The 22,319-nt window shown below is 44.0% G+C and overlaps 1 protein-coding gene across 2 annotated transcripts in view; it reads left to right on the top strand.

Annotated features, from left to right (window-relative positions):
• Positions 1 to 22,319, top strand: part of FNDC1 (fibronectin type III domain containing 1) — a 1,121,378-nt gene that overhangs the window by 635,838 nt on the left and 463,221 nt on the right. For both annotated transcript variants that reach the window (XR_015296657.1, XM_086927416.1), the window contains exons 13-14: positions 364 to 510; positions 5,037 to 5,267. Coding sequence is in view for 1 of the 2 variants with exons in the window: in XM_086927416.1 (XP_086783542.1) it covers positions 364 to 510; positions 5,037 to 5,267 (378 nt within the window). In the remaining variant the exon portion in view is untranslated. The remainder of the gene's footprint in view (positions 1 to 363; positions 511 to 5,036; positions 5,268 to 22,319) is intronic.

The following is a 22,319-nucleotide window of genomic DNA, read 5'->3' as shown; positions in this document are numbered from 1 at the left end:
GACTCTATCCAAGATGATGGCCTGCCTGAGGCCTATTGAAGCCAGCACATGGGTATCTTGGGGGAGCCTGAAATTAATGAGCGAGTGAGAGATGAGTTGGTTTTGAAGTTGGGACAAAGACGATAGTGGCTTCACCTCAGCCCTCCATCGCTAGCCAGCTGGTAGAGCAACTAGGAGGTTTATGCAGACAAGATTATTTTCAGGAGATGGACCAATAAAATTGATAAGAATACCTGTCTAATGTCAGATTTCCTTCTATGTCATTCTTTGATAATGAGCCGGTGAAAATGGCACCCATAACTGACTCCATTCTCTTTGGTGTGGGATAAATTGCTAACTCTTCTTTTTTTCTTTTCCTTGAAGATTATGAAATGTTTGAGACTACTTTGCCCCCAAGTGTGGAATTAATAACTACACAACCTTCAGTCACCGAAGCAGCGCCGGAAGTTACACCTTTCAAACCACCTTTGGTGTCTAGCCATGATATCGCTGGGAAAGAACGATTTACTGGTAACTTTTTTCTTAAGTTAGTTTGTTTATTTGTATTATTGAAAGCCAAATTCGGACATTTTTATCAGCAGGCCATTGTTCAATGACTTTTGCAGAGTGTTTTTGATAATGTGTTACACTATAAATAGAAAGTTGATTGCCATGTCTCTTGGGAGATTGAGCGGAATTGACTTTGCTTTACAGTGTAATTGCTCATGCAGCATTCTGTCCATTTCTAGTCCACACTTTATTATCATAAGTGAATGGAATTGATGGGGGATATAAGTGCTAAGAATTGAAAACAAGTGTTGATTGAGTACATTACAAAAAACAAAAACACCTCTTACGTTACTCCATCCCCCAAAAAAGCAACACCACAACATTATTTACCCACCAACCACGCACAGTAAAGTGTGTCAATCATGGTTCCCTTGCCACAAACATATGAAAAACCTTCTAAAAAACCATTATTTCCAACAAATTGCCCTGATCACATTAAAAAATAATACTCACTGAAATAGCCCACATCCGGCATTTTTAGAGTCTAATTAGTATCTGCTCATGCCACATGTAATAAATAATACATAGCTCCCATTTTTAGACGTAAATTATCTTACAGCTCTTCAAAACACATGGTAGTTGTTGCTGAGCAATGACTGGATGAGTCTTGCAGGTATGGGCCTCCTTTTCTCTTGTCCATGCAGCATAACTATAAACCGCTAGAGTGGAACCAGGCCAGCCCTCATATTAAAATTCTCATCATCCAATGCACTCCATAAGTAGCTCACATTTTTTACTGTTCAGTGACTAGCAATGACATTAGCAGCGACTCAAAATATATATCATGAGCTGCAGAGCACCCAAGCGTTATAGGCCTTCGTAAATTACCTCTGGAAGAGTTTGCTAGTATTATTTTACACCTGCTGCAAAACAAATTATGTTCAGACCAGACCTAACCGTAGAGGGAAGAGAGGCTCTGTCATCCCTTGTCCTCTACAAAACCTGCGTACCCTAACCTGTGCTCATTTAAAGATACCAGTTCTCCACAAGTTACACACTCAGGACGTTGGCCTAATTTCCAGTTTGGCGTATTGGATACTCCAGCACGTGTAGGGTGTATGCCCCACCCACATATTATAAGTGCATTATAGCATATAGCACATCTAATGTGGAAGAAGCAATATTCACCATGGTTTCGAATGCACTATTATGGCCTCCTTCAACTGTGTCAACCACAACATCATCTCGCTTGACTAGACCTTACCCTAAAATGACAGAAGCACTACCTAAACCCCGTACCCACATATTATTTACTAAAAAGACAAACACAGTTTCACATCGTACCTAAAAATGCAAATGCAAGGTTGTGATTTCCAAAAGAGGCAAATGCAGTGGAACAACCTGCAAATATCCAAAAGAATGGGGGAGGAAGTGTTTTTTTTCGAGCTAGGTACGCCCTCCTTTATTGTGCTATAACTGAAACCCGAGGTGTCGGGTAAAAGGACCTAGTCATAGGGTAAGGATAGGGCATCTGATCAGTGAGATCAGGAAATGCCTTCAGGAAAGAAACATTTCTTTCTTGAGTCCCCTCACTCACCAGGGTTTCCCCACGGTGACATGCTTCATCATAGGGGCCATCCCAGCTCTCTACGAACTAGGCCGTGCTGCGACTTGCGGAAAATAGGTAGGACCACTTATGTGGAAGACTATTTGTAGTGCAGAAAATGTGGTAGAGTGGGCTACAGTGATTAAAAATACTGGGTTAGAGATTCAGTGTATAGATCAACATGTTTCGAGCCTACCCCAAGCTCTTTGTCAGGACCACACAGGGACCAGCCCTGAGTATGCCACTCCCAATCAACCTAAATACGGAAATAAAGATATTTAAATAAATAAACGCTGCAACTAATAAAGCATGCATTGGTTGTATACATACAATCACAATTGTATCACATAGTATTTTTTATGAGAGCAAGACTGTGCTTCATGGACTAAACACCTACTCGACTCCCCGTCGGACCGCATAAGATGCGGTTCGACGGGGGGACGAGTAGGTGTTTAGTTGTGAGGCTTTCTACATTGAAATAGTACTTTCAGGGACACCTCGACCCCTGCGGTCCATGAAGCACAGTCTTGCTCTCATAAAAAATACTACGTGATACAACCAACGCATGCTTTATTAGTTGCAGCGTTTATTTATTTAAATATCTTTATTTCCGTATTTAGGTTGATTAGGAGTGGCATACACAGGGCTGGTCCCTGTGTGGTCCTGACGAAGAGCTTGGGGTAGGCTCGAAACATGTTGATCTATACACTGAATCTCTAACCCATTATAGTTAGTTTTTCCCTGTAGCACCCCATTTTAGACATACCAATCTAGGAGCAATAATAAAGTATTTTGGCCCACTAGCAAGGTATTTTTAATCACTGTAGCCCACTACACCACATTTTCTGCACTGCACATAGTCTTCCTCATAAGTGCTCCTACGTATTTTCCGCAAGTCGCAGCACGCCCCAGTTCGTAGAGAGCTGGGATGGCCCCTATGATGAAGCATGTCACCGTGGGGAAACCCTGGTGAGTGAGGGGACTCAAGAAAGAAATTTTTCTTTCCTGAAGACATTTCCTGATCTCACTGATCAGATGCACTATCCTTACCCTATGACTAGGTCCTTTTACCCGACACCTTGGGTTTCAGTTATAGAACAACCTGCACAGACAGAACTCCACCGCTCATGTTTATAATTCCCCCTCCCAAACGTTAGTTCAGAAACTGAATCTCTGTGTATAAGCACTTTAGGAGGTTAGGCAGAAGTTAAGAAGCATATTTACCAATCTTTCATACAACGCAGTGCAGCAAGCAAAGTTGCATCACAAATTGAGTGAAAGCGAGAGAGCAGAATGTTCAATATTTACAAGGTTATGGAGCATTTCTGCTCTGTCCTTGTGCTGGCGCACTATGTGCAGCTAAATGATAAGGGAGGCACCCTTGCACAATAATATAAGGGTGCATGTGTTATAGACAGGGTTGTTTCTGTGCAAAAAAACAGGTGTCCGAGGCATTTTCCCCTTTCCATATGTGATGAGGAATACATCACACATAGAAAGAGGAAGTACAGAGAAGATGTAAAGACATTCGGGCACACGCATCATTGTCAATTGCATTCGCAAACGGTGCAAATCGCAATTTTCGGCCCTTTGCGAATGCAATTGACAAAATTGGGATGCATCATGTTTTTTGCAATTTTAAAAATCGCAATCACGTTGCGATTTCTAAAATTGTGATTGCATTTAAGAAATCGCAATTTGAGATTTCTTAAATGCAATGCATAAACATTTTAAATTTTCAAATTCGCAAATAGGGAGAGGTAAATTACCATGAAGTTGACCTTCATGGTAATTTGCGAAAACTTTCAAAAATGCACAAAAGTGCATTTTTGAAAGTTTCATTTTACACACACCCATGCCCTTGGGGCATGTGTGTGTTAAAAATGCACGTAAAGTTATATTTCAGGGGTGCAGGGGGGGTCCTTTGGACCCCCCCTATACCTTGAAATTACATTTTCAATTTGCGATTCGCAAATTGCGAATCGCAATTAAGGAAATTTAAGAAATCGCAAAGAAAATTGTGATTTCTTGGTGCATAGCCGTTTGCGATTTCTTAATTGCGATTCCTTAATTTTTGCAATTAAGAAATCGCAAACGGCAACAATGATGCATGTGGCCGATTTATCCTTGTTACACCTCATTGGGGAAAGTGTAACATTTTGACACATTCCCAGATTTACTACCTTAAGTAAATGTGGGCCTACACCAAAATTCACTGGTGGGTTCATGGAAACGTCCATGCTCCACCGATGAAAAGGTTCCTCGGCGTAGTGTAACCCAATGCAGCACAAGGGGCTGCGTTGAGTTACTTTTCCTTCACAAAGCAACGCAAGGCAGTGCAAATCCCAGTTAAGAACGTGTGGATCTTTGTAAATCTGGGCCATAATCTTTACTTTTCAATGTATTTCTGCTTGTTACACCAATCAAATGTAGGGTCATGTTAAATTGCTACATTTTATATTCTTACTTACCCGCGCACATTCCTGTATAAAACGTTGCAATTTTCATTAAGATTCTGAACTGTTCCAGTTAGAAAATTCTGCAAACATTTGGCTTTGTGACTTAGAAACGGTCTGCAAAGGCACATTTACAGTGAAAACCCATGTATTAGCTAGGTTTGATTACATTGGAAATTATGTGGTAATGCAGTAGAAAATATTCTACAATGCATAAAACAAATTTACTCAGATCTAGGTAAACCAGGAAACAAAAGAAAGACAGGATGAAAAAACTTTGCTGGTGAAAAAACACAACTTTGCACATCCCTAGTGAAATGCACCATTAAAAATGTTAAAGACAGGTTCTTGATGGCTGACCATATATTAGCCAGGCTTAACCTTTAATAGGCTTTCAAGCAAACTAGGGTACCATTGCCATTGCTTTGTACAATATGTCAGTTTGTGTGGGCTGCTGAATGATGCTCTCTCCTGCCTTCTTTCAGCTCCTTATGTGAGTTACATCAGCAAAGACCCTGATGTCCCATGCTCGCTGAACGATGCTCTGGAGCACTTTCAAGTCGGGAGCTTAGAGGAACTCATACATCCAGGGCTGACTGACAACAGATTGCCTCCCCAGAACATCACTTACAATGTCACGGTGGTGGCCGTGGAGGGCTGTCATTCGTTCATCATTCTGGACTGGGCAAAGCCTTCCAAAGGGGATTTCGTAACCGGTAAGGACTGCGTTAGAAGTTATGATGGACGATACTGATAAATCTCAGCAGAGTCCAGGTACTGAATAAATGTGGTCATTGAATGATGGAAATGAAGGCAATTATGTTTCTGCTGATTGTGTATTGAATGCAGCCGCTGCCCGTGCAGGTACGAGCGGTGAAGCGGTGGGGCCGGGTGAGGGGGATTTTGATGGACGATGACACGGGAAAATTAAATAAATAACTCATTTTCCCTCATCATCGTCAGTCTAAATCCTTCCCCACCCGGCCCCACCGCCCCACCGCTCTTACCTGCACGGGCCCCAGTTGACTGAATGCAGGTGATGGCTCACTCACTTTCACCAAATGTCTCTAGCTCTCTAAATCAAAATGGCTGCCGGAAACTACCAACCACGCATACAGTAGACTTACCTAGAACGGAAATGGAAAAGCATGACTTGGCATCTTTACTCTATGTGCAGGAAGTGGGCACAAAACTAAAAATATCACTTATGAACACTCATGTTAGTTCTAATGTGTGATGTTCTTTCTTCTTGGCGCCATTTTAAAGGTATTTGTCTGATTTGGTTATGGAATCTGATGGCGTGGGCGAAGTTATTTGGAAATGTTGTATTTTATTGTATTATAGCTTATCTTTAGGTCTGACTGTAGGCTATCTTTTGGTCAATCTGTTGAGCTACTGATTTTTGATCTGGCGAGAGCAGTATTTTGATATTGTCACTGGCAGTTAGGTTAGCCCACCTGCTAAAAGAGTATATGGACGGTTAAGAGAAGTAGCCGCACAGTGAAGTGAAGACACAATTGTACTCTTAAAAGTACTTCTAGACTCCTGTCATGCTGCAATAACAGCAATTTTGCACATAAATATATTTTTTCACCTAAAAGTGTTTTTGCTCCTTGGTATGAGTTGTACTCCTACAACTGTTTTGCTCTCTTTTTGCATTAAGAGTGATTGTGTACCGTTTTGTGATTTTCCTAAATGTGGTTCCATGATGCTGCTTACTTTGTATCCAAATGTATGTGGGGCATAAAAATGATTTTACTCCTAAAAGTGATTTTACTCTTGAATTTTCCTTGTGCTCCTCCTTTCCACCCTCGTGCTGATATTGCGCAAAGGTAGATTTTACACCTAAGTTTACTGCCAACCAATTGTGATGTCTCAACTTTTATACCTAATGCGATAGCTTACTGTTGTGTTTTCTGTCTGTACTGGCTAATTTTGTAGCTAAGTTTGAAACAACATTCCTGCTGACTGCACCAAGGGTGACATTGCACTTAAATATGTGTTTGTGCCTAAATGCAATTTTTGCTCCTAAATGTATTTTTCCTTTCTGTAGAGTTTGCAGCTAAAAGTGGGTTTAAGGGTAGATGGGATTTAGGAATTACATTTCATTTTTGCTCTTACAAGGATTTTTATACTTCAGGTGTTGTTGCACCAAGACTGATTCTCCACATAAATGTGCTTTTATCCCAAATGTGATTTGTGCTTCGAAAGATTTTCCACACTTTTGGGATGGAAAAGTCCTCTCCGTTATAATGGACATGAAGCCCTACCCTAAGTGCCCAATTGTACTGATTTCTGGATCGTTAATACTGATTTTGTTGTCATATTCAAACAGGATCATGCCTGTGCCCATTGACATTGGGCTGTCTCATGGATTGCGGTCTTGTTAATCTGAGAGGGCTGCCTAAAGTGCCACCTTCGTAGTGGTGAGAGGTTACTGCCTTCACCAGGAGTTAAGCAGCATAAGTGGGGTGGTGGCAGCATACCGTGTAGTAATCAGTAGGAGTGACCAGATCTTTTTTAACTTGTGTCTCTGGAGTGAGGCCTACAGGCTCACTCATTTTAAAGTCCCACTGCTGTGTGCTTAACTCTCCCCTTGGCCTGCATCGGTTTGGTGTGTAGTGCTAAGCAGGGCATGAGCGGTGTATCTGTGCTGGGTGTATGTGTGCCTGGGAAGGGCACAATGTACTGTGCAGTGCATGCATGTAAAATGGATATGCTGGATGTATGTTGGCCCATAAGCGGTACAGTATAGTGAGTATACAGTGCTGTTCAGTATGTGTATGCTGTAGACATGTGCTTGGTATATGTGTGCCTGTGAATGGTACAAGGCATGGAGGACCCTGGGTTCCATTTTGGGGCATGGTGAAACATGAGTAGAAGAGTTAGAGGAATCCTCCCAGAGAGATCTGTGTATTGCTGCATTCCTTTAGCTGGGTGGGACACACAATGGAGAGGAGAAAGTCATGCCTTCACCGTGCACTTCAAAGGGGGCTCTTTGATCATTGGGAGGTCACAAGGAAGGGGCATGGACACTTCTCAGGAAGGAGATGTGGCTGATAAGAGACTCATAAAAAGTAGAGCTGGGGCCCTGGGCTCACCTTTTGATGCACATATCACTGTGCCTGACATCCAGATGTGACCTCTAGTCACACGTATGGCCTGTGTTATGGAGCTATGGAATCACTTCTGCTGTGACAGACTGCTTTCAAGAGGGCAAAAGAGTTGGCACCTCAAAAGAAGCAGACCCCCAACATAAACGTTAAAGACTCAGATTCTACATCTTTTTTGGTGTTTAAAAATGGACTATAAGAAGGGGAGTTTGGGACTCCAAAAATTGTCATCTGCCAAATAGCCAGATGGGCTGTGTGTAGAGGGGAAGTTCTTCAAGACTTCTGCCTGTGACCAGGACTGGGAACCAAGGCCTGCTAGTCTCCCTCATGGGTGAGTGGATATCACCCAGGGAATCTAAAACAACCTGCCCTGGAGTCCAGAGCACAATTGCATGCCTGCTTTCCAAGACCAGTGTGCCCTGTGAGGAAGAGCTGAGCATTGGAGGGAGTGAGGACCAGTGGGGAATCCTTTCAACTCCCATTGTGGGGTGTGATGAGACACCCCTGTGCAGGACAAAGTAGGTGACCCCATTATGCTGAGGGGGCCGCTGTGAAGTGATCATTGGTGTACGCTGTGCTGATCAAGGCGGACTCTGTGTGCAACTATGGATTGGCATCCCCATATGCCAGGAGGCTCTGCTGCACATGAACTGGCTTGACTGCTGTTACCGACCCGGCTGTAGTACTTGTACAGCTAAGGATTGGCAACCTTGTATGCCAGGAAGGGGCTGTTATGTGGACTTTTGCTGTACTGAGCTAATTGGGGCCTGCCTACAGTAGGGATGCGGTGATGCCGTATGCCAGAGGGTATCACTGAAACTAGCCAGAAGTGTGTACTGATGCAGAGCATTGTTGGAGGGGAGAAGCTGTCATGGGAACCCCCAAGTCTCTACCTCCAAATGAGGGATCAGCATCAGTAATTTCCCATCATCTTCCCACGGTGGTGGGAAAAATCAAACGACTTTCCTGCATTGAGAAGCTGCAGGAGGAGATCAAGGATCAGTGAACACATCTAGACCATCCGCTTCCACTCCAATGCCCACAGAGTGGACACTCTCACAAACTCACCCTCTGACATCTGACCCTGCAAGTGCTCGTAAGACTAAGGGGCTCTTTTATGGGAAAGTCCTGCAGTGCAGCGCTGCACAGCAAGTCACCTTGCTGCATTGCACTGTGTGACAGGGAAAGGGTAGAAATGCACTGTATTTAAGGCAATATGGACATTCCTGTCCTTTCCCTTGCACTGGAGCCCTTTTTTGCAGCCTGCTGCCAATGAATCCACCCGTGCATCATGGTACAAGGGTGCCTGTGTTGCATACAGGATTGTTTTTGTGCAGAAATGGTCACCTTCCTCCACAAAAACATGGGAGGCATTTTACTCTTTCTATATATGCTGCAAAGTGCAGTACACATACAAAGAGGAAGAAACAAGGAGAAATAGGAATATTACTCCTTGTTACACCTCCCCTGGGAAGGTGTAAGATTCTGGTGCATCGCCAGGTTTACAAGTTCTTGTAAAGTTGGGAATACGTCAAAATCCATGGGAGTTGCATGAGAACACCCATGCCACACCCATGGAATGCCTTCCCGGGCAGACTAATGCATTACTTCAGATTTTTTAAGCTACCCAGAGTCTAGCAAAGTGGCTTTGCGTGCCTTCAGAAATCTGATTTAGAGGTTTGCATCACGCTTGTGCAACGTTGCATGATGCAAACTTGATAATACCCTTTCATAAATAAACCCCTGAATTCAGGTCAGCCAGCTCTGGGGGAACTTGCTGGCTAGATAGCACATCAGTGCTGGAACACTTTTTCCTTTACAAGAAAGCCAAAGTGGCTCTTGTGACTCGGACTACTAGTTGGTCATACCATGGATGTTGCCAATAGAGAATGGGGAATAAGCTTGGTCGCTAGAGTGAGGAGAAAGTGGAATAGGGAGCTTCCAAGGAAACACTAGTTTCCCGACCTTAGGGGGATTGCTTAGTCATTTGTGAATGCTGTCTTTTTCTTTTGTGTTGGTAGCGGTAGAAATAAAATATGTCTCTTTTTTCATTAAAGTGAGTATTTGGCTGGACAATGATTTATTGCTGCATGAATTTGAGTCTTAAACCCATGTTCACTTCCTTGTATCCAACCTTCCCCCCTTGGGAACCTTGGGCTACTCAGACCACGCGAACCCTGAGAGTCTGGTGCTGAAAGGGGGCTTGTCCCAGATGCTATGAATCCATAGTTGGACAACCCTGGGACATCAGGAGTAAAAGTCTTCAAACCCAACATTTGGGCTAGGTAACCCCTGCTTCCCCATTACTCTCGAAAAGGGGGTCTGATGAACACTAATGCTGGTATTTTGGTGCAAGACGTTAATATTGTGTGGAAAATTCATCTGACATAAATACTGTGAAAATAAATTGTGATGACAAGAATATTATGGGACAAATAGTATTGCAGGTAGAAATATAATGTTTTAGCTGTTTAACATTGGTTTTTTCAATATAGTTGTACATGGTATCAACGTTTTATTACTTGATATTGTTTTATTATTTTGTGTGTTTTAAGTCATTAATGTTATTGTTAGGAGTCTGTAATGTTTTTAGCAGTTATTTTATGTTGTAATATTTTTAAAGTATTATTTTTTAATTATTTTTAATCTATTTAATTACTGGTGTCTTGTTGGTTCTGTAGAGGGGTGGGGTTGGAAGGTATATTAATTTATTTTTCTTTTACATGTTATTATGTGTAATCGGTTATTTAGTGTAGGAAACTGGACTGTTTGCAGATATCCCATCACTTACTGCCCCCATTTGAACTACTAGATGCTGTTTTTCATCTCTGACAGTGCACTGAAGCCTGCTTCACAGCATCAAGTGACAGCGTTATTTCCCCTAAAGTGGCATGTGTAATTGGCATCCCCAATTGTCAAGAGATTATCTCCTTAATAAGTCCCTGTTAAGTGGTACCTGTGGTACCCAGGGCATGGCTGGTAAAGGGGTACTCAGGGCTTGCAGCACTGGTTGTGCCACTCTGAGTGACCCAATTAAATTAATGACAGCAGGCCTGCCATTGCAAACTGCTGGAACATTGTTCACTTCCCCAACTCTACTTTTTGCTCACCATGTGTGACAGAGTACCAGCATTGCTTTTAGTATATGCCAGTCACACCTAGAGCAGGCCTCTTGAGCCCAGGAGAAAGGGTGCAGCATATTAAGAGTGCACATATGTGAGTGAACGCATACATGTCCATTAAAGTGCACTATAAGTGATACGTCTATAGGATTACATGGGACTAATACCGAGGCATACCAGGGTTGCTAGCTCCCTTATGGTATCACCTAAATATGTCAAGTTTGGTGTTAAACAATTTGCCTTCTCTCCCCTGACACAAATATTGTGTCAAGGGAAGGCTGGCATGCACACAGGTGGTTAATTGGAGGTTGCCCACCTGGTTATCTTAGCTGACATGTACTTTGACTGGCAGGCCCAAGTGTTTTATCACCTCAGTTGCCGCCAAGACAGAGTTCTGATCTCCCACCAGGTAGAATGCATGCTCTCAGGAAGTAGAACAAAGAATTAGGCAGGAAGGAAGTGGCAAGATTCAAAGGCTCTTACTACCTCTGATATGCAAGAAGGCTGTCTTCCCATGGAATACAAAGCCCCCTTTGCCCACTGGCGTATTGGACCAGGGCAAGGTGGAAAATTAGGTATGCAGAACGTGTACACCTCCAGGAAGGCTGGCTACACCCCTAAGGGTTGGCATTGTATCTGCACACCTAAATTGGACTATTACCATATTTAGGAGGGCAGAAATAGTCGGTTCTGGGTAGGTAAAGTGCCCCACACTGCTGGATGTGTTCACCGCAGGGCAGGATTGGCTGTAGGGAGTGGCTGCCCATTGACTAATAGCACCCACACCCCTAACTCCCCTAAATCCAGGATTTAAGGGACACTCTTGGCACCAGAACCCCCAATCTGATCGACGTACTTCAAGGAAGAACAGAACAGCAAGAAGACCGTTTTCACTGACAAAAAGACTTTGCCCTGCCACAAAGGAACAGAGGGATACTGGATCCCTGTGGCACCATTGCTTGGAACTGCATGATTGGCTTTTATACGTGGCCAACATTCGGCACTCCCTGGCAGAGTGACCCCTGTGGGAGTCAGAAGCAGTCGCAGACTCCCCTGGACCGGTAGAACGAGTCCCCTGCAAGTTGCAGGTAAAACGACGTGCTGAAGACAAAGAAGTGCTGGCCGCTGGGCCCGCCAAGGTTTTGACCAAAGAAAAGTGGTGCAGTGCACTCGGGAGTTGTATTCTGGCTCTCCCTGAAGTCTTGAGCCATTACCTCACTCCTGTGTACCTTCAGCAGCCGACGTTCCTTTGCATTGCCATTACCGAAACTAAGGTTTGTTGGGTACCAGGCTGGTGAATGACCCAGTAAGTTGCCATAAGAGAGCAGTTCCCGAGAGATAGATACATATATAGATACCTAAATGTGTAATTTTAAAAATGTATTCTAATTTCACATAATTTTAAATATATACCTATTTAATCTCAATATTTAGAACCATGATTTTTAAGCTTAATTTTTAAGGCCGCAATAGTTTGCTGCGATATTTTTGTTTTGCAATATTTTTTACATCAATGTTATCCCACAGAAGCAGTGATTTACCAAAGGTGATTTCACAATGTGAAATGCTGTCGAACAAATCGAATTTCATTCTGTTGCTCACCTTTTTCCCCTAATGTGACATCTCAATCCTGCACTTTCTCTTTGTATGGAGTGAATGTGCACCAACATGTAATACCAGACTCCTACTGATTTTGCAGCAAAGGTATTTTGCACCTCAATGTATTTGCCCATGACAATGTGATGCTTGCTCCTAAATGTATTTTTGCATCCAAAATTGTCACTGCACTCCTGTTGCACCAAGGGGGAGTTTGCAGCCAAATTAAATGTTGCACCTATACGTGATTTTGGTCTGGAATGTGAGTTTCTTCTAGACATAACTTATGTTTATCAAAGTGTTTCCCAACTTGTCATGATATTGCACAAAGGTGGATTTTTGCTTCAATGAGTTCAACCCTTGGTAGCTGTAGCACAGAGCAGACAGGCTTACCCTAATAGAAATGTGGGTGCAAGGTTGGCTGCATTGACACTCGGTTGCCTCATGTGCGCTAGTGCTATCAGAGAGCAGAAGTGCACCATATGTTAATAGATATGGAGCATTGCTGCTCTCTCCCTTTCACCCAATGGAGTGCATCAACCTGCCATGCTGCACTGCATTGCATGAAAAGTTAGTAAATCTGACCCAAAGTATCCAGTCTTGCAAATTTGGAGGGAGAAAAGAGTGCAGTCTAACACCAGCCCAGGGTTCATGAACTTTTGGGCACCACTTGGGGGTTAGGACTAGCCAGATGGGCTAAGCAGTGAATTGGGCTTCTTGAAGCGTGTGTGTTCCTGTAGCTTAACAGGGGACTAGTCAACTAGGCCTTAGAGTCCACTCTTCAGCCCTAGGTACAAGTGGGCAGCAGGCAACCCCTGGGAGTTTCTCTCCTCAGGTTCAGCAGCAGGTGCAGTCCTCCATCTTCCTTTCACAGTTCTAAAGGTGTTCTCAAGAAAGAACTTAGAGTGGCACTTTAATGCCTGTCACTAGCTTGTGAGTGGGGGATACTACCCAGCCAACAAAGAAGAAAGTTCTCTGGGGCAATCCTACCCATGTTGATATCATTTCCATGGGGTTTGGTCATAAACAATCCCACGCAGTCCTGCACTGACAAAATCCACCATGGCAGAACTTTTCTTCAAGTAGTCAGACCTCTGGAGACACCAGTGAGGGGATTCTAGGGAAATGAGGAAAGCCACAGTCTTGCAAGTCTAGTTCACTGCACCAAAACCACAGTATACAAATTTACACTCCATAGAAAAACGTTACCATCAATAGGAGTGTTTCAATTCTAGTTCAATTCAGCCACTCAATTCTGATAAGAGCACAAATCTTTAATCCACTCTCAAAAATGAAGAGCCTGACATCAATCTGAAGTGGGCCACATGCATTAGATGAGAAATAAAGGGCCTTATGATGACTTTGGTGGTGTAGGAACAGGGTCGCCACACTGCCGCCCGCTCCCACACTGCCAAAAGACAAAACAGACCGCCTGCCAGATTATTAATTTTTAAGTCGCTGGTGGGCAGTTCTTTGACGTTTCCATGTCTGTGCCTTTAAAATAGGCACTACAATGGGAACTTCAAAGCATGTTCCTGCACGGACTGAAATGCACAATGTTGTGAATCCATTCCGTGCAGGAACATGAGGGTGCATACAGACAGGGGGGCACACCATTTGCCTCCCTTCATGCACTCCCCTACAGGGCCACCTTTCTTTCCTCACCTGCACACTTCATGGCACTTGCACCGCCATGAAAAGTGTGGTGGTGAGGGTACTAATTTGCTTAGTGGGCCCGCAGTGGCCCTACCCAGCAAATTGTGGTCTCAAGACCTCCGAGTTACCACCAGGCACCCAACTGCCCTGGGCCCACCCCTGGCAGTTGGGGTGGGCCCTGGGCAGCCGGACAGCCAGACAGCCCCGGTCATGATAGAGCAGTCGGAAGACCATCACTTCCGCGCCCCTGCAAGTTTGGTGGTCCGCGGACCCCCAGACTCCTAATAAACTCCAAAGTCTTCAATTCTCCACCTATTTTTCAAACACTCTCCTCCCAGATGCTGCTGTCCTAAACCTTTCTATTTCACCCAACCTACTTCTGAAGAGCCCAACACACATATTAACCCCCATGATTTGGAGCCTTGCTCCACACAAATAACCTCAAATGTGTTCTAATTATGTTATTGAATTTGAATTTTTTTTTTTTAATTTAAAAATGCTTATATAGCGCTCTTCTACCACGCGGTTTCTTGGCGCTTTTAGACTGCGAGGGGTGACAGGAGCACAGAGGGATCAAACCTTGTAGGCTTGGGAAAAGAGCAGAGTTTTAAGGCCCTTCCGAAACTTAGTGTAGGAGGATGTCGTCCGGAGTTCTATCGGGAGGGTGTTCCAGAACGCAGGAGCGAGAACTGCAAATTTGGTTCCTCCGGCCTTTTTCTTTCGGAAACGGGGAGTGGTTAGCAGGGCCTGGTTGGTAGATCGAAGCTCTCTGCCAGGTATATAGGGTTTGATGGCGGAGCAGATAAACTCCGGAGCGGTGCCCATTTTGGCCTGGAAGGTGGTGCAGCCAAGTTTAAACAAGGCTCGCTCTTTTACCGGCAGCCAGTGCAGTGCCTGCATTAAGGGGGTAACTCGATGGAATTTGGGCAGGCCGTGGATCAGGCGAGCTGCCTGATTCTGCACTAGCTGCAAACGGTGAATGGCGTAGGCTGGAGCGCCATTGTAAATGATGTTGCCGTAATCAAGGCGCGAGAGCACCATAGCCATCACTATGATTTTTAATGCAGGCAGAGAGAAGAAGCGAGAAATCTTCCTGATAGTTCTCAGGGAAAAAAAACAAGAGGAAACAACCGAGGTGATCTGAGAGTGGACAGAGAGTGAAGAGTGGAGGAGTATACCAAGGGTTTTGACCTTGGGGACTGGGAGCGGGGGGACACCCAGTGAGGAGGGCCAGTGAGAAGGGGACCAAGGACTGCAACCACCTCCGGTCAAGACTAACTCAGTCTTGTCTGGATTGAGTTTGAGGTGGTTGCAGTTCATCCAGTCTTGGATGAACAGCATGACGGACTGGACGTTCTGGGAGGAGGAGGGGGAGTGGGAAAGATTGAAAATTAGCTGGAGGTCATCGGCGTAGTTAAACACCGTGACCTCAAGCTGCTGTAACATAAAAATGAGAGGGTAGATGTATAAATTAAAAAGGAGAGGGGAGAGTGAGGAACCCTGGGGGACTCCACATACAACCCTACGAGGGGCAGCGGTGAAACCAGCTAGATGAACCGCCTGAGCCCTATCGCTCAGGAAGGACTCAAGCCAAGCGAGGGCCAGGCCCTCGATGCCCGCCGCCTTGACACGGGTGAGAAGGATGGAGTGGTCCACCGTGTCAAAAGCGGCGGACAGGTCTAAAAGGATGAGGGCCTGCGGACAATTAGTGTCAATGCCCTCGCGTAGGCTGTCCATCACTGAGGTCACCACCCTCTCAGTGGAGTGGAGCGGGCGAAAGCCGGCCTGCCTGGAGGAGAGGCAGTGGTTGGTCTCCACATAGGTGCTCAGGGTACTGGTCACGTGGGTTTCTAGAACCTTGCCCAGGTAAGGCAGAAGGGAGATGGGACAGTAATTGGAAGGGGAAGAAGGGTCAGCGCCGTTTTTTTTTAAAATGGGGATGATAGCCGCGAATTTGTGGGCAGTAGGGACCGTTCCGTTGCTGAGCGAGTCGTTCAAGAGTGTGAGGGAAGGAGTGGGGCAGTTCAGGAAGATTTCTCTTAAGATGTGAGCGGGGGCGAAGTCAAGGGGAGAGCCTGACTTTACCCTTTGAAGCAGGGGGAAGAGTGTGGCCTTGGTTAAGGGAGGGATAGAGGTGAGTTTGGACGTGACAACGGGCGGGGAGGGGTTGGTAAATGTAGGGGAAGGGAGGGAAATATTGGCTTTGATCTTGGCGACCTTGTCAATGAAAAAATCATTGAGTGAGTCGCAAAGCGGTTGTGAAGGGGGAATTGGGTTGTACTGATGATTTATTTGTTTATAGCACTGGTCCACGCATCCTATTGTGCTCAGATATTCTTGGGAAATTGCAACCTCCACTGGGAAAAGACAAAGGAATCCTTACATCTCTGTGTGCATTACACTTTCCAAACCCACATTAAAGGCTGTAGTCTGCACCCAATTTTCATCAAAAACACTACATACCTTTACCGCTCTCAGACTGGATTAGGCAGACCACATCTTGATTGCTTCAAAATCTTGAAATGAATGCACCCTCCCCATATGCTAATTCAGAGCCTGACAGGACCAAATAAAGAGTCCTCAAACGCATTCAGTGCATTCATTGTCAAAGCCACGTCTGAATATAGAGTGCTAACAAAGGCAAACACAGGCATACACACACTTGTGGGGTGTGCTTGTATATAGGTCGTTTTTTGTGGCCCTGTGTGATGCTGCTGATTTGTACTCCCTGAGCTTGTGATGCTGGTGGCATTTAGCACTACAATCATAGGAAATGAAAAACAGAACACAGACAAGGGGACCACCGAAAGAGGGTAGTTGACGAGAGACAAGACACAAATAGCCTGTACGTTTGTGTGTGCCAGTATTTGCAACTGTTTGCAGCACAATAAGCCAACACTACTTGCTTTGCCGATGCTTGTTTAATTTGTAGTGTCACTTCTACATTGCATTGCATTTCCTTTTGCCATTCTGGTATGGCAAACTGAAAATCAGAAGTCTATAAATTTCCAAGTTGTGGTCTTGCTTTTCTATTTATTCTGCTGACGTCTCTGTTGTCTATCTACATTGTGCTCTTATACCCTATTTCTGCACACTCTTCAATGTACCTTAACATCCCTCGTTCAAATATGGCAGCCTCCTGAAAGGCAAGGCTGCTTTATGAAAGCACAACATTGGAAGTGTCATGAAGATTTCAGCGTTACCATGAGTGACTACTAAACTCTAGTCTATACTGATCTGGAACCATGCAGTGCACGGTGATATGCCCAGTGTAGCACTATTCGTCCCAGCAATATTTCTGGCCATGCTACCCAGCGGCCAATGACCATCCGATATGATAAACAGCACATTCCTCGGTTACTTCAAGTGACACAGCTTATGATTTTTAATCGTCTTGTTTTTGCAGAACAAAAAAGCACTAGTATTCTCTTTAATAATGGTTCGCTTGCACAGAGCAAAACAAAAAGGTGTATTAGGAACCAAGAGTAACACGTGAAGCCATCTGCATAGTGCTGAGGTCAAAGATAAAAGTGAGGCAAAGGCAGGAAAGGCATAATCACATAATGAAAGAAAACATAGATAAGCGGATATGTTTAAAGCTTCGGAAGTCTGACTGCTTCCACAGACTGGGTGGGAACATGGATGGACTATCAGGGCTTGCAATGGCAACAGAGACCAGGGCTTCCGATTACGGCTGTCTTTTACGACCCAAATAGGGGGCGTCATCCCCATTGTCCTTGCTGGCATTTCGGCCAGTGGCACATTTGTTATGCCACTCCACAGCTCTCAATTACCCCCCCCCCCCCACCCCCCTCTTTAGTGCATGACACCTACTCTGAAAGGGATGGGCAATCTTATATCTGTCACCTGCCCTTGCTTCATCCGCTTTGCTGTTGGGTGCAACAGGCTCCAGGGGATGCAGTATTAGATTAAAAAAACTGCAGCAACTCTTAACCATTCCAGACTTGCCGATATTCATAACTGTGGCCTGCCGATCAAGACTTTGTTCTAGGCGGGGACATTCACATTATTGGTCTGTTTCTGCAGAAAGCTGTACCTAGTTTGACAACTGTGACAGGAGTGAAGAACCTCAGAGGTGAAGTATAAAAGGAACACTACTTTGTTAAATATGCCATTCACTTAAATTAGTGTTTATGTGTTGCAAATATGCCGATTAAAATATACAGGTAGGTTAAATAATGTCCTACTTAGGTAGAATAAATAAATAAATAAATAATTGGGTTACATGCTAAAATTGAGCGTTTCACCCAAAAGATGCTACAAAAGGTTGAACGGTATGCTTCTGGGTTGGTGTTGGTGGGATCAGTGCTTGATTTGTTCTGGCTTGCAGTATGTATAGACACTCTTTTTGAGGAAGAATTTAGGGGCTAATTTACAAGCCACTTGCTCCACTTTTGCGTCACTTTTCCCATGTTTTAAAAGTGACACAAAAGTGGCGCATCAGGCTTGTAAATCTGCCCCTTATTTTTTTATCATCAGCCTTTTAACACAGGACAAGAAAAATTATTTAGAAGGGGAGAAAGCCGGAAGAAGAGAAATATAAGAAATATCTAACAAAGGGAGAAAGTTGGGATAAAAAAGATCCTGTAAGAGTGGGATAAAGTCAGAAAGTTTTTTCTGTGTGGTAGGAGAAAGTGTAAGAAGACTTGACATTTATGAGTCTAGCATTTGGGATCACCGAAGGTGGGCTCCTGTCATAAACGTGGAACCCCTGCATTACTGCTGTATCTGTTTGTGCTAAATTAGCATTGGATAGCAGGAGGCTCCCCTCAAGAGTTAAACCTCAATTGTTAAGGCTGAGATGACGAATGACAGATCAGTGAGACAGTGACCCCAAATGTAGTATGTCTACAGCTTGCCAAGGTACTTTATCACATCGGGCAATTTTACCAAGAGTTTGCTTAGATCAGTTGTTCTGCTTATTAGGAATATGTTTCATATAGGTCTTCAGTATCACCTGGAAACAAGTAAGCAGAGTCCGGGGTGTTGCCAAATCTAGCAGATGCACTTGGTGTTTGCACGAGCCAGACAGAACACGAGCACGCAATAGTCTGGCAAGAGTACATAGTAAATCACACTTTGGCAAGATGCCCTCTAATGTTATGTAAGCATCTGCTTGAAGGCTTGTAATATATCTCAGTTGCTAAGAGGAAGGAAAATACTCCACCTCCTAGCAAGGAACAAAAAACCTACACAAGTGTTAAATACAAGCAAAGTAATCAAAACTAACCCTGAATACCATAAATCATGCCTCTGACTTTCCCAGATTCAAAATGAGCCCTCAGTTTAATGACATACAAATCTATGCAGCTGTCTTGCTCTGACCCCTTCTGATACTCGCTGCACAGTCTCCTGTTTGGCTTTGATTCTAGCGGCGTGGTTCTGCTCCTGCTTGTTGCTCTTGTATGCAGCTATCCTGTTCGGTGAACATGCCAATTTCCATGAGCGGTCCTCCTCTGGATCAGGAGCCTTCCCTTCTCCCTCTTCGACATCTGGTTCTCTGGGATGGGTTCGGTTGGTGACGTCCCCGACCCTCACTGGAGCTGCTTGCCTGCATCCTCTGGATTCCACCTACACTGCTGGCATTTTCTATATTCGTGTACCAATGGCGCTTGGAGCTGGTACTTTCAATATCCACTATTTATGTCTGGTTTACACATCAGGACCTCCATTTTAGTGACCCTCTTTCCTCACAACATGAGTTTGGCCCTACCTAAAATGGCGGCCCTTTCTTCCGCAGCAAAATAGAGAAATGGATGTTGGCCACCCTAATCATTGAAAGCATTGGCAGACAATTCATATTAGAACAGCATCTCTAATTGTTCATCCATCTTGAAATGGTATCTAAACCCAACATAAATGACAAAGGCTGCACCAGTTACCAAGTCTAACTCTTCGCTGAGATAACAATGAATGACCTTATGCATGCAATCAGTTGATAGTCTTCAAGGGGGAGCCATATCTGGAAGTAGTCTTCGTGAATAGCCAATGATTTCCAAAGACCTCCATCTGCAACCATGCAGGATTCTTTCCGCACTTCACCTTCATTATACATCCTCCAATTCTCACCAAATCTAATTTAAACTTTTTTCTTTTATGTTTTGACCCCTTTTCTGGGGCACCAATTGCCACCATGGCTCCAAATAATGCAAACACTAGTGATAACTTTCTATCACTTGCAGGCCGTAATGCATTCAAGATCAATTACCCCCTAACCCTTCTAAAACCGCAACCAAAAATTCCAAGCATAAATTACTCAAACAGTATCCCGAAACGCTAATATCTGTGACTCTAAAAAAATTGTGGTTAATGGTTTTGCACCACTAGAAGAGTGTAATGGAGGAGAACAATAACCTCAATGCTCCAAATTAATACTACTAAGAAAACTCTGCACGGTATTCGAATCTCCATAATACTTTCACCTGATTTCAATGGCGAAGTAACCATTTCCATATATAACAACTGGAACGTTCTCACACCATCACCTGACCGTAATCTTGAACAGTTTGCTAAAATCTTTCTGAGGATAAAAAATACAGTGTCTAGCAATGTCTCCACCACCCTTCTTATTCAACGTTTTGCCTCCCAAGCAGCGATTGTATCACCTGCTACACCCAGCTTAAATGTCACCTCATCACCTATGCCTTGGTATGACTATTCCCCTACTTACAAAGGTTGTACCATCGTTCCTGGATCTAATCCACTTTTTTTCAATTATGTCTCCTGCCCCTTTCTAGAAATCCACTTATCTGACCCACCTCCTCCCTCAGTTCCAGGGAGTATTGGAAATAATGCCCATTGCTCAAAAATCATTAACCATAGCAACCCGGTGTATGGCGGGTCTAGCAAATACATTTCATCACTAAATCATCTGTTATTCAGGTAATGCCACACCTGATCTCCATATTCCCATCCTACCCACAGTGACCAAACAACAACATAAAATGGCCATAGATTACACTTGATAGAGTCTGCTTTCTACCACTCTGCCAAGTATTGCCTCTACTTTACCGCCCTCCAACCCTCATCCTCTAACTATCTACTCTAATCCATCCTACACTCCCAACTGTTTTGCAGGCTATCCTTCCCTTGAGGACAAGCTTGCCGATCTCAAACACAAACTCTAAATAGTTAAGATTCACCTACAGAACCTTACACACATAACCCTGATGCTTGAGAATCTTTGAGATACCAACCTGACCGCTGGAACTTACAGAACCCCAGACATTAAGCAACCTAATACTTCCACAATTGTTAGACACTCCTTGCTTGAGTCATCGACCATAAAGAACCCAACCATCCAGCACCTAAGATGGGACCCCTTTCCAACTCCTACTCTAGACCCTAGAGGGTTACAGATCATCTATCTAATGCTGGAATTCACTCCCTTTTGCTATTTAACAACACCACAAAAATAGACTCTTCCCTCTCACTTTTCAATATCCAAACAATTCCTTTCAACGTACTGAGAGAACCCACTCTCAACTTAGAACTATAAACAAGCATACTTTACTACAGGTCCCTTTAGCTAAGCAAGAGACAGTAATAACCAAATCACATATCAAATCTATGTTCATTAACTGTGGATCACCTGTAAATCCTGCAGCTTGCATCGCTGATCTCAAACTCTCACCAGACCATAACCTCCTTATCTTAACAGAAATGTGGCTCAATGACGCGTTCTCAACCATTCTGGACATTCTTATCCTTCCCAACTATGACAACATCAGATTGGAGAGACCTGAAATAACTGGAAGTGATATAAATTGCATGTATCACACTAGTCTCACCATAAAAAATACACAAACTGCTCCAATGTCCTACTGTGAATACCTAGGCATGGAATTATAGAACAATCACATGATTTACCACCCCTTGAACATAACCTACCTTTCCTCGAACAATGAATGGAGATCCTCTTCTCTAACTCAGTCCAACCCCCTAACCAGATCTTTCTTGGAGATTTTAACATTCTTTAGATGACTCAAATGACCCCTTTCTGAACTCCTTCAAGTCATTCTTGGCCGACCTCAACCTTACCCAGTCTTGTAATGGCCCAAACCCACGATAGAAGCTCCATCATTGATCTAATTATTGCCAATGAAAATGTCATTCAACTAAAATCCATATCCCCCAGGGATCCTCCCTCAGCCCCACACTCTTCAACGTCTACATGGCTCCATGCACCCCCATCGTCAGAACCTACAGACTCAACATTGTGTCATACACAGATGATACCCAACTCATCTTCTCCCTATCC

This window comes from Lissotriton vulgaris, chromosome 6 (assembly GCF_964263255.1).
Source record: "Lissotriton vulgaris chromosome 6, aLisVul1.2, whole genome shotgun sequence".
Taxonomy (NCBI): Eukaryota; Metazoa; Chordata; class Amphibia; order Caudata; family Salamandridae; genus Lissotriton; species Lissotriton vulgaris.
This window is presented reverse-complemented; position numbering and strand designations above follow the sequence as displayed.